This window comes from Coturnix japonica, chromosome 1 (genome assembly GCF_054131305.1).
Source record: "Coturnix japonica strain WE chromosome 1, WE-NBRP24, whole genome shotgun sequence".
Lineage (NCBI taxonomy): Eukaryota > Metazoa > Chordata > Aves > Galliformes > Phasianidae > Coturnix > Coturnix japonica.
The window spans coordinates 46,375,341-46,387,933 of record NC_140663.1 but is presented as its reverse complement, the minus strand read 5'-3'; the positions used below and the strand labels follow the sequence as shown (position 1 = coordinate 46,387,933).

At 42.3% G+C, this 12,593-nt stretch overlaps 2 protein-coding genes across 5 annotated transcripts in view; one reads left to right on the top strand and one right to left on the bottom strand.

The window, feature by feature from the left end:
- The window catches only part of SULT4A1 (sulfotransferase family 4A member 1), a 30,720-nt gene extending 22,934 nt beyond the window's left edge, over positions 1 to 7,786 (bottom strand). For all 3 annotated transcript variants that reach the window (XR_001556869.2, XM_015870044.2, XM_085517854.1), the window contains exon 1: positions 7,559 to 7,786. Coding sequence is in view for 2 of the 3 variants with exons in the window: in XM_015870044.2 (XP_015725530.1) it covers positions 7,559 to 7,727 (169 nt within the window). In the remaining variant the exon portion in view is untranslated. The remainder of the gene's footprint in view (positions 1 to 7,558) is intronic.
- A 66-nt stretch (positions 7,787 to 7,852) lies between these two features.
- The window catches only part of LOC107317383 (1-acylglycerol-3-phosphate O-acyltransferase Pnpla3-like), a 42,122-nt gene continuing 37,381 nt past the window's right edge, over positions 7,853 to 12,593 (top strand). Inside the window, exon 1 of one of the 2 annotated variants that reach the window (XM_085517697.1) lies at positions 7,853 to 7,998. The gene's annotated coding sequence lies outside the window, so the exon portion shown is untranslated. Of the gene's footprint in view, positions 8,195 to 12,593 lie in introns of both variants that reach the window. The other variant, XM_085517693.1, reaches the window with a different exon arrangement.

Sequence of the window (12,593 nt, the reverse complement as noted above, 5' to 3'; positions counted from 1 at the left end):
ATGGTGCATCCAAAACAGAAACCTGCATTGAGGTTGTCCTCATACCCTTTTGTTGTGAATCTGTTTCCTTCCCCTACAATAAGCAGCCTTCTAATGGATGACGGCCTTCACATCCTGCACCATAAATAGTGGGCGGGTAACAGCAGATGATATCAGTCTGCATTTTTAAAATTACAAATGTGTTTTGGTATCTAGTAACAAAAATCTCTGCTTAGTTGGTTCTCCATCGCTTTTCATTTTTCTTTTTATCTTTTACTGTCCCATCCACTGCTTCAGCTAGTTAAAATTTCCTTCCATGCTTTCAGTCCCCAATACACTTCCTTTCCCGACGTTCCTCGGTACACCCCATTCTCCTCACAGTGGGTCTCATAAGCGTACACACTCATTTGACTGAAATGTTAGAAAGACAACATACAGGGAGTAGTTTCTTCACCTCAGTATAAAGTGTTCATTATAGTGGAATTGGTAGGAATAAGAGAAAAGCCATTTAATAAAAGTCTGCATAACAAGAAGGAAGGGTCATGTGTGGTTAAGCCAGTTCAGTCCCATGTTCAAGCATTTTGCTTCCTTTCATTAACATCTTTACTATGGAAGATGAATATTAACACAAAATAAGAATAACTGTTTGGTCAATTTACATAATTTCCTAATTCTTCAGTTTTTGAGGTCATTTTCATATAATCCAGTCAAAACTGATTTCACTTATGTCCAGAATACATACTTTACACAGAGTAAAATCTTTTTTCCATGTTCTTTTCCTGAGCCAGCTTTCACAAAGCAAACTGGTTGAGTTTTGCACTACTACAAAGTAGGAAGGCAATTATACTACATTTGCAGGACACTGAACAATACCTATTAGGTAACAAGAGAATTCTTCCTCCTCTGAACTATTTGTTCCATCTCCAATAACACATCTTCAATGTCTTGATATATGGCTCATGAGAGAAATGCTGATAGCTAGATAACCAAAAGCAAATTTTCCTTAATGACACATTTTTCCTCACTACCTTTATTTCCTGCTGTAGGCACTTAAGAACCTATTCAATTCCACTCCCACTGAAATCAAGTCAACCAAGTCAGTGGCAAATTTTCAGTTGCCTTCAATTGCTAGTTATATGAAGTTTTCATTTATCATTTCTTTGTCTGGTGACATTTGGGACTGAGTCAATAGCAGCTGCTATTTTGAGCTACACATACAATGAACAAGAGAGAATCCCATTCCAAAAAGGCTTTCAAAGCACAAGAATCCAAAGGCGCTGACCCCTACAAACACTGGTGTACAAGTCTCACTTTCTGCACCTGGGTGGACCTCAATGGAGTGCATTTCAGAAGCAGAGTATTTGCTCTTCCAGTAGTTGAAAAGAACAAGATTTGCATCACCAAAACCAAGAGCATGAAATCAAATTCAAACATGAGCCCTATACTTCAGCCTTGAACAAGATGTCTCACAGGAAGTATCTCTATCACCTGAAACAGTTTGCTGATCCTTTCCAGTTTGCACAATTCCATTCTTTTCTGTCAATTGGTATGAGAAACAAAGCACCTTCACATTGCATTAAAGAGGTTTGTGATACTTGAGCTTTACAAATTACCCAAGAAGGAGAAACTTAATAACCATGATGTTACTAGAAAAGAGTACAAACATTCTGATTTCCAAGACATTAACTTGTTCATCCACATTCACAAAACTAACAGAGGCCAGGTATCTTTTCAGGTTCTTCCCTGTGACCTGTAAGTGCCCATACTACTGCCTCACAAACCAGAGGGCAAAGAATCCCAAGTGCATTTTGTTTAAAAATCTCTGGATTTTTAAGTAAATTTTGTGGCTTCTTAAGGCATGCCTCTGAGCCACTAACATTTGAATTGACTCTTTAGATGAAAACTGCTTAAACTTGAGGCACCAAAATCCTGCATAGAGAACGGGACTAAAAAAACAGACTAGCATAGTCTGGCTATTCTGCAAGAGGATAAACTTGTTAAAAATCATGTAGGGTGCTCCAAAAGTAATGCCTCTGCTTTATTTCCATGGAAACTACATCGGATACGAAGAGCACAATAACACTATTTGATAGAGCAAATTCTCAGCTACAAAATACTATTCTTCAACACTGTCACCACTATTAGCTATGCATTTTTGCCAGCAAACAAGAGCCTGCATGCTGTGCTTGTCAAAATCTGCACCAGTAGAGGTGATCCACTGTTTCTGTCACAACAGCTGAAACACATCACCCGCTGCCTTTCCATGCTCACATTCATGGTTTGGTCCCCATAAGCATTCAGCAAGCATTGATGGGTGCCATTTTTTCTGCATGGAGGAATTCAATGACAAACCTTTGCTTTGTTGGCACTTCCATGTCAGATGCCATGTTGTCAGACTGCCCCTCTGCTGCCATCTGTCGCACAGCAACAAAACAACAGAATATTGATCGGAAGGTTGAGCCTCTACTGCCACACTGCCAGTATCTGCCTCTGATATTGTGGGCTAACATAAAACAGGAGGCATTACTTCTGGATCAGTCCTCACACAACAATAAAATTCTTGGGAAGAATTCCTTTTAAGAACACTGGAAACCAAGGCAGATCAACTAATTTAGCACACAAACATCCACATGGAGGGTTCTTGCTCCCTGAGAATCTCCAGCTATACAGCATAAGGCCTTCTCAGCCCTGCCATTAACTGGGGTAAACTTCTGCAATCCACTGCAGCTAACTTGCTTCCCTGTGACTGACAGCTCTCAGTCCATAAACTCCCATAGCCAGGGCAGAACCTCAGGCAACCTTTCACCTTATTTCCTCTCCTTTGTGTCTGCACAAATCAGGACTGACTGTTGGTGCTATTGGGCCTCTGCATGTCTAGGTAGATAGGAAGAATCATGTTCCTCATGTTCACAGTTGTCAGCCTGCCACATTGTGGGGTGGCAACTGGAACATGTTTGCTAGTTAGGCAGTAAACCAGGACTCTGCAGAAGAGCAGCTTACTAGGCCACAGCTGGGTGTGCTCATGAGTAGGCTGGAGGACACATGCTGTGAGTCCCTGACATAGCATGTAATCATTGCAGCTCTGTCACCTACTCACTGACTGCTATGTCAGACAACTGCAGATTGGCTATTAGTGAATTAGATGGACACAAAGTGTAGGATGCACCTGCAAGCATAGTTTATGCAGAACCACATAATCCTAGTCAAGGAGTAATACTCTCTATGTTGAATAAGTGCATTTTTGTGCAGTACAATAACACTCAACCAGCAAGACTGGTTTCTGCTTCAGGTATGTGTCTAAAGTTGTATCATGAGAGGACAACAAGCAGGGTGGGACTGCACAAGACAAAGATTTCCACACAAAGTGCAGTCACTTGGTTCATTTTCTTTATAGTGTATTCAATTGAGACATTTTTCCAACCTGTTTTTGTCACAGTCTCACAGTTAAACAGAAAGTGAAGGGGAAGGAACAAGCAATCAGAGATAAGAAGTTCCTGAACATTTTTCATGGCTAGAAGAAAAGTATGTGCAAATACATTCCCCCTTTTGTCTCAAGTATAATAGCTTGAGCACTGGGTCTGATACAGTCAACATTCCAGATGCTTATGAGGATAAATCAGCTAATTTTATGCGGAGAATCAGACAGGTGAGAAAAATGGGGCTTACACTGAACACTATATCTGATTCACAGTCCAGACGTTTCCTCTACTGTTGTAATAGTCAATTGATCAAAGAGCTTCCCCCCATGACTGAAAAAAAAACCAAACTCCATGGGATGCATAGCAACTCTGGTATGGAAAGAATAACAGAGATTATGGTATGAGAAAAATATGCTCTTGAAGAATGTACACTGGGCACCAATATTTGATAAGGAAAAGGGAATGGGCAGTACAATAAACCTGAGTTCCTCACAGAGATGGCAGTGTCCCAGCAAGAGAAGGTGCTGCATCCAGGAGCACTGGAAATAGAAGAGGTTAAGCAAGTGGTAAGCATGTAGAGGCATGGGCAATTGGAGCAGACTGAAAATCAGTGATGTGTGCAACACACTTATCAACAGATACAATGAGAAGCACGACCTTCTTCTGTACAAATGGATTTATTTTAAGAAAATAAAATAATAGACAACTCAAATGAACTTCTTTTTGGCTGACTTCATACAAAACTGAAGGAAAGTGCTAAGCAAGAATTTGAAATATAAGAACATATACACAGGAAAGTTGACCTTGAACTGATCTGCAAACTCACTGTTGGCCCTTTATAAAGCCTAAGGCTTGTAGTCAGCCATCATATTCCCTCAAGTCAGTTGGTAGTTACAGAAATATTACTTGGCAAGGAAAATTCAAAATGTTATCTACATTATATCTACAAAAAGACAGACCTCCAGACAGGTGAAGATGAACACTTGCATTTCATACCAGACAGTGAGTCAGAAGAGGAAGAGTCCTCACGAACTGACTGGACTTAAAGCTGATGTCTGCCACAAGATTCCAGAAAATTATTTGGCAAAATAATCAACACTGGAGAGACGGCTTTGTTAATAATGTGAATAGTTCACTTTAACAAATTGCCAATTTTGCAAAAGGCAATAATCTGTGGGCTTTGACCCACGCTTGCACAATGCATGTTGCTACAGAACAAATACAATATTAAGAAAGCAATCCACTGCACACCACTTAGGAGTGAAACAAATGGACAGATCACATACAGTCAGAATTTGGCATCATGAGGCATGGCAAAAAAAAAAAAAAAAATCAAAAAACAAAACACCTAAGTGAAAATGGAGTCGATACTATATCTTAGGCATGGATTTAATTCCATTGGAATCGCTGACCTTAGGCAATAGGTGGACTAACTCTCAGTCACAGGTCACTGAGGAAATACCATGAAAAAACTTGCTTCTTCATTAATTTTATACTTTATTCAGTTCACGGAGAAGAATTTTAATTTCCATGCAAGGTACAAAAACCCCACAGGATGAGAAGGTTCAAGGAAAGCTACTATAGATGTAAAATGTACTTCCTCTGGAACACTGCATCTCATCTGAGAAGCAGTCTGTTGTGTGAGCTCCAGTTGTTTAGTGCTATATAGAATGATATTAGTACACACTTGCAGCCTACCATAAATCTCAATGAATGCTGTTCAGCTCTGCCCATTCTATACTATCAAGCTATAGTAGTCTTGAAAAGTAGTCTTGACTTAAGCTTTTCAACAGAGTAGATGCATATCTGATTTTAAATTAAGTACCATGACAAAAAGTTTCTCTATAAGTACTGTTCTAACAAATACATATGTAGAAGCACAAATGCACACCAACATATTAACATACATCTGTTCAAAGGAGCCACAAGATTTTATGTACAAGTTCCTCCTATTCCACCAGCTACCAAAAGTTGTTACCATTGATTGGATGCAGGTGTCAGGATTAATTAATGATACAAAGAGTATCATTATTCAGGCCTCCATCAGTGGAAATCACATTAAAGCAAAGTAATTTTCCATTAAGCTTATCATATTACTCCCAGTAAGGCCACTGGAACATTCAATTTTCTGCCATTACTGGACCAGCTTCTTCCTGGGTCACCCCCAAGGTACCAAAGTAATTCTTTCCAAGCACTATTTCCATCTCTCATTTAGGGCAGACTCATCCAGCCTTTCAGAGTTATGTCTGCAAAATGGCACACATGCTTCTTCATCAGTCAGATAAACCAGCACACAGTCAACAGCTACTGATGGAGCCTTTTGATTTTACATTGGAGTATCATGCAGAGCTCAGTAAGAGGTAGGAACTCTTTAGGATTACAGAAATCCTCATTGCCTCCAGTCAACAGAAAAATCTTTCTTGGTGCTTCTGAAAGACAGGAGGATGGAGCTGTAGTTAAGATAATAGATAGTTCTGGGTGTAATTTCTGGCTTTGCTGTAGATTTTCTTCATGACCTTGGGTAAATCAGTGAGAAACAACAGCAGGACTGTCCACCTTCTGGTGATAGTCCTGTTCATAGTCAGCAGACAGTTGACTCAGAAACCCTAAATAAGGCACTGAGCTGTGCGCCACGTAGGATCAGCAGACAACACAAGCTCCAAGAGTTCCAAAAGAACTCAGGCCACTTGAAGGTGAACTGTTTTCTCCTGGAGACTGCAGACATTATGGCTGTGTTTGAGAGCCTGTTCCCATGACAAGAACAACGGATTCCACAAGACCCACTCTAAATACCCTCTTTCCTGGCAAGTAAAATACTCTGGCATCCATTTTCATTCTGAGGCTGCCCCTCTACCTCCTCCAACTCCACTGTATCTCCAGCTCTCAGTCTTCCTTTTCCTTTTCTTTCGGGTCACCATATTAACTACTCTCTTGTCATCCCCCAGCTCTGCAAGTAAGAAGGTGCCTGTCGTTGACCTCAGGGCTGCCCTGAGAGTCTTGCTGTATTCATAAAGTAATTGTAAACCACATCTGACTCGGCAAGCTAGCTTCCTACAGCCAATTGCATAGCCATCCAAGCTAATCTATTGCCAGGTGCTGTATCACAGATATTTTGTGCCCGTAAACCAAGCTTACCTGAGGATATGTAGCAGTGTGCCAAGCTGGGTGCTGTAGTAACACAGGAACCCAGCTTCACAAAATAGAAATGCTTAAAGTAAAAGACCTGTGTTCTTTTTGCACCCTGCATGCTAAGTAAAGAACAGTACCTGCATGGCTGTCTCCTCCTAATTCAAGCATTTCGGGGCCACCCACCAGCCCACAAATTGCCCCCATGCTGTAGTGACTGATGCTTGATGCACTCATCAAGCTTCAGATAGACCTTAAGAGCATCGTTAGTAATGAACTACAATAAATAAAAGTGAAGACAAGCATTTCAAACTCCTTGAGAAATGGTAACATAATAGCGGCACACCAAGGGGAAACAGAAAAGAACCATTTTTACAATAAACAGTGCAATGATCACACCTGGTCAGAAACCTGTGATACCGAAGCATGTCACAGGGGTGTTTACAGAGCTAAGATCAGTCACCTCCAGCAGACTCTGAATTTTCTAGAAACAGATCATCCTGTAGCAGGGCAGTCACTCAGGAGCGAGCTTTGTAAAGAACCTGCTCGCTGCTGCTGGCGTTACCAGGTGGTTACAGAGCTACCATATTGCAGCCTCTCTGCACACAGCACCGTACCCACATTAACTCTGCTTCAGCATCTTTGCACAGAAACGGGGAGGATAAGAAAAGAAGAAACACGGTATGTGAAGCAGCTCCAGGAAGCCCTCAGAGAAGAAACGCAGGCTGCTGGATCTGGCAAGGCTATCTCTGGCCGCTCGGCGCAGCCACAATACACTCGGGGCACATGTTCACAGCCGCCTAGGAGAGGCGGCACGGCGGGGCTGTGGAACAGACGACAGGTACATCAGTAGATCACATCAGGAATACCGCGTGCCGTATCCGTTCCCGTCGGGCTGCCTTCCTCACCTCCAGCGGCGCCTTTACCCGGCGGCGGACGCCCTTCCCTCGTCCCCGGCCCCACCTCTCCCGCGGGGGCCGCCCCGGCCCTGGGGGCTCCCGCTCACCGCCCGCCCGGGGGCTCGGCCCGCCTACCTGACTTGGGATACGTGACGATCCAGACGTCGCTGTCCCTCACCGGGAAATTAGCGATCTCCTCCATCTTCCCCCGGCAGAAGGGCGGCAGCCGCACCCCATTGTACTCGAAGTACTTGCTCTCGAACTCCCCAGGAGTGCTGGGAGTCTCGGCCTCGCTCTCCGCCATCCTCTTTCCTGCTGGCCGCGGCGGGCCGAGATGCGGCGGCCCCGGGCGCTCCGGCGGGCGGGCGGGCTGGCGGCAGCGGGCGCGGCAGCCGCGGCCCCGGCACGCCCCCACGCCCAGCGGCGCATGGGCTCCGCGCGCGGTGATGTCATGCGCGGCAGTCGCAGCAGAGCTGTTGAAGGCCGCGGGCGCGCTCTTGTCTGTCCTCCTGGCTGGGGCGCGGCGGCGGCGGTGTACGGAGCTGGGTCTCACAGCCCGTCACAGCGCAGATGAGGTCTGCTCGTGGCTAGGGATGTGGGCTGGCAGGTCGGGTGCTGCTGCTCAGCGCGTGTAAGGCCTCCCGATGCCTGGCAGGAGAGCAGAAAAAGTTCAGTCTCTGCTCAGCTCTCTTTATACTAAAGAAATCGCGTGTGTCGTAGCTCTTTGGTCTGTTGTAGATAAGAGCCAGTAGTTCAACAAGCGCCAGAGAGGTCAGTAAAGAGTTTAGGTTTTGTTTGCCTTTTATTAGCTTCTAATGGCTGCTTCGTTTAATGGTGTATGTTTTGATAGGGATGTTAAGCTGTAATGTTCTTTGAAAGCTTCAGATGCGAAGGGTCTGTAAGAAGCATACAGCTTCTTATAGTAAAAACAACAAAGTAGTACAAGAGGATACAGTGAAATGGATCACCCTCTGTGTAAGACTGGATAGAGCTTGGAAAAGGAGATTTTAGAAAAATAATGAAATGTGTCATTAATATTTTGTCAAGGGAAAAGATTTTAAGATCAGAAAGAAGTATTTAACCCTGGGGACAGATTGGCTGTTCCCATGCTGTTTAGATACATCTGTGTTTTCTGGTCTGTGCCTACGGAAAGTGCTCTTCTTGAATTCCTGTATAATGGTAACTCAGTCTCCCAGTTCTTCAGTTCTGGCCTCTAGAACGGTGGAAGTATTTACAAGGCTACGTGAAGAGAAATTTCTCCTTATAATTTAAGTGCAAGATTGATGCAAAACATGTATTTCTGGTGCAATCCTGATCAACACAGCCCGAATGCAAGGGTTTCTACTTCTCCAACGCGTTCATAAGTGATCCTTGACAGAGCCAGTTGCTCAGGGTCCCAGGTTGCAGAAGACCAATGTTACATTTAGAAGCAATGCAAGTCACCTGGTGTTCCACCTAGGGCAGGTTCTTACAATATACCATATTTCACAAATATAAGGTGCTTATGAGGTGATAATATGCAGAGTTTCAAATTTATCAGACTTAGATCATAGACTTCATGCACAATCTTTATTCCGAGCACTATGCTTCCCAGCAGGCCACATAGGAGAATGTATAGACAAGATGAGTTTGTCTTACTGTCAGTCTAATCAGTGTGAGGAAGCATGTGATCGCTTTCTGATGAGTCATATGCATCAAGCTTGAAGTGAGGGCAGGGATGTAAAAGGCCTGTAAGTAAAAACAATCAGCACGCTGTGGTATCACCTCATAAGTACAAATGCATGAGGCGCACAAATAAAAAAATTTAAGTGAGTCAAAGCAAAGTTCACATGAGAAGATGATCAGGAAACAAGTTAATACTGTGGATTAATTGCTTTGGTTTTCTGAAAGATCAGAATTACAGTTTTGTGAACCACATCCCCGCCTCTCCCCAGATTACGTAATGATAATTATACCATGTAAGAGAATATGGGAATATCATGAATATGCAAACTAGCTATGCTCTGAGTACTTCTCTAGAGGGCTACAGATTGCTTTTGCGATCTGCAGATTTCCATCTCCATTTTATCTGCCCAGGAGTTTTAACTTGGTGCTATTTTTGACACAGTTTTTATTCAAAAGAGTGCTATTGGTAGATAAGGCACAACTTTGTCTGGGACTGAACCATAAGCAAAAACAATTTTCTACTTAATTTGTTCTAGGTTTCAGTGGAAACCTTCATAGAAGCCATGTGGCCTGGTAGGCACAGTGCTAGGACTTAAGCTATCTAAACTCCTTTGCAAATTCTTAATCAGGCATGTCAGGCCCATAGGCCTCATGTAGCCCAGAACACCTCACAGTGCAGCTCACTCCCTGCCTTATACCATCACAGCAGCGCTGCTCTCGGTGTGCACCCATTGATCTGCAACAGTCAAACCATCAGTGTGATTGGTACTGTCTGGATTGGAACCAGGGGAAAGGGTGGGCACAGAGTAGTGCTGTCTTTTCCTCTGGTGCCATTTGCACACACTCAGTCACAGTGAACCCCTGTGCAAACTATATGTGGCATGCACTTGTGACACTTGTTGAGAACAATGCAGTGATTGCCAGTGCTAGTATTTCAACCTACCTCATGGCATCTCAGAAGAAATCAGAACCCAGAAAAAGTCGTTATGAAGGAAGAGTGTTCAACAAAAAATGGGCAGATGAGTACTTTTTTTCTTCTTTTTTTATTTCTTGTCAAGACAAATAATATGGCACTATGCTTAGTTTATGGGGACGCAATGTAATTTTTCAAAGATTACAATTTGAAAAGACATCTGCAAAAATATGCTGCCAAATTTGATGCACGTTGAGGAATGCTTTCTAAAGACAAAACAGTGGAACTGACAAGTTTATCATCTCAACAAAATTGTTTTTAAGAAGTTAAAACTCAGACGGACTCTGTAATTAAAGCTAGTTAAGTGGTAGCAAATCTGACTGCGAAAATAAATCAAAACCATTTACTGTGGAGAGTTTAGAAAGCTATGTTTGGAAAGTGTGGCAGATACAATATGTATGTCCTAATATCTGATAATAGCTACTGATAGTACTCCAGTGATGGTCAGTTAAAAAGAGGAACTTATGAAATTGATAGAAGAAGATGCAGTTGCCACCAGCAACTCATATTTGATGAAATATCACTGCATCATACATCCAAGAAAAGTTATATAAAATAGATATTGCCATGCACATTGTTACAAATCATTGTAACAGGCTGCCCAAGGAGGTTGCGGATGCCCCATCCCTGGAGGCATTCACGTCCAGGCTGGATGTGGCTCTGGGCAGCCTGCTCTGGTGGTTGGTGACCCTGCACGTAGCAAGGGGGTTGAAACTGGATGGTCATTGTGGTCTTTTTCAACCCAGGCCATTCCATGATTCTATGATTACCAGCACTGAGAATTGCATAAACTCCAATCCATTGAATCATCACCAGTTAGAGCAGTTCCTTAAAAGTATAGATGCTCACTGTGACAACGTCATTTACTTTTCTGAAGGAAGGTGGATAAGTCAGAGTAAAATTCTAAAAAGATCTTATGATTTCCGATATGAAAGTAAGTTGTTTGTGGAATCAAAAGGAAGATTTGTGCCAGAACTTGAAGATGAAAAATGGTTCACGGTATTAGCATTTTTGGTGAATTTGAATGCTCATTTAAATGAGTTAAACATCTGTTTTCAAGGTGAAAATCAACTTACCTATTCTATGTTTCAAACCATAGCAGTGTTTGAAATGAAATTTAAATTATAGCAAACTCAAGTTGAGGCAAATAATTTCATACCTTTTGATGTGTTGGCTAAACACAGGTTTGTGAACAATGAAAAAAATGCAGCTTTGCTTTCAGTTTTGATGAAGGGATTTGAGAATAGGTTTCCAGATTTCATTCACCCATTTTTTGGTATTTCTTGGTTTTCAGATAATATATTAGCTGCGCATTTTCAAATGGAATGTATAGAGTTGCAATCAGACATTACATTCAAAGAACATTTTGATTATGTCTCTTTACCAGAGAGTGGCTCAGCCTACCAGACCTACCAGACAGCAGCTCAGCCTTGCATTTACAACTAATTAACTGGATGTGTGGATTTAAAAGCTTGAAATGATATCGGACAAGGAACTCTGCTCTGTACCTACCCTTTAGGCATTTCTGTAAAGCCACTGATGAGTGTCTTAGCAACTAGAGCTTTGTAAATCGGGCCTCTAGACTTGAAAGCTAAAAAGGTGCATTAAAGGGAATTAGCTGCTCCTGCTATGGAGTCATTTTCACAGTGAGGATATAGATATCAATAAGAGGTCATAGAAGTGAGGGGAGCTGCTCACCTGGACTTCCCAGGAGTGTCCAGAGTTACTCTAGTCACCAAAGCAGGTGTTGATCATGGTTTAGACTTCTTATGCCAGAAAGCAGTAAATATGTCATCTTCCACAATCTCTTATGTGAATGCAGAGATGTACAGAACAGTCTCCTCTACGAGCTACTTACAAACACTGCCTTAAACCAACATGGAAAACAAAATGGATATGCACAGCAGTGAGTCAGCTTTCTGCTTCATTTATTAATGAATCTGTGGGAGAGGAAAGGGCAAAAGGAATGGATTAGATTGATGGGAAGGCATTAAAAATAGATAAACAGACCTCTGCTACTGAGGTGAACATGTGAAGATGACAGGGGAAGGAACAGGATGACCAGAGAAAGATAGTGTGAAGGTAGTGTGTGTATGAAGAATAGAATTGTTTAACAGGTAGAGATAGAAGGATCTGAATGCTGCAATGAATGTGCCAAGTGCTTTCAAGTCTGGCTGAAGGCATTGGATGGCACTCAGTCTGTTGTAGTTAGGAGCATTAAAGGTCTCAAAAATAAGACAAACTGAGAATGATAGAAAATGAAAGACTACACAAGGGGCCTGAAAGTAACAGATTTATGTAGTAATGTAATCTCAAAATAAGCTAGTCTAATGTTGACTAGCACTTAAAATGCCAAGGTTGAACTGCATGTAACCTGAATTATGTAATCCTTGTTATCAAGAACTTGGCTAATTACACACTAAAAATTACCATGGGCATCATTACTTTATTACAGTGAGTTAAAGACATTAAAATTTGAAAACTTAAGTGGAAACTGATAGCAGTTATGTCCTGGAACGTCTGATGAAGCAT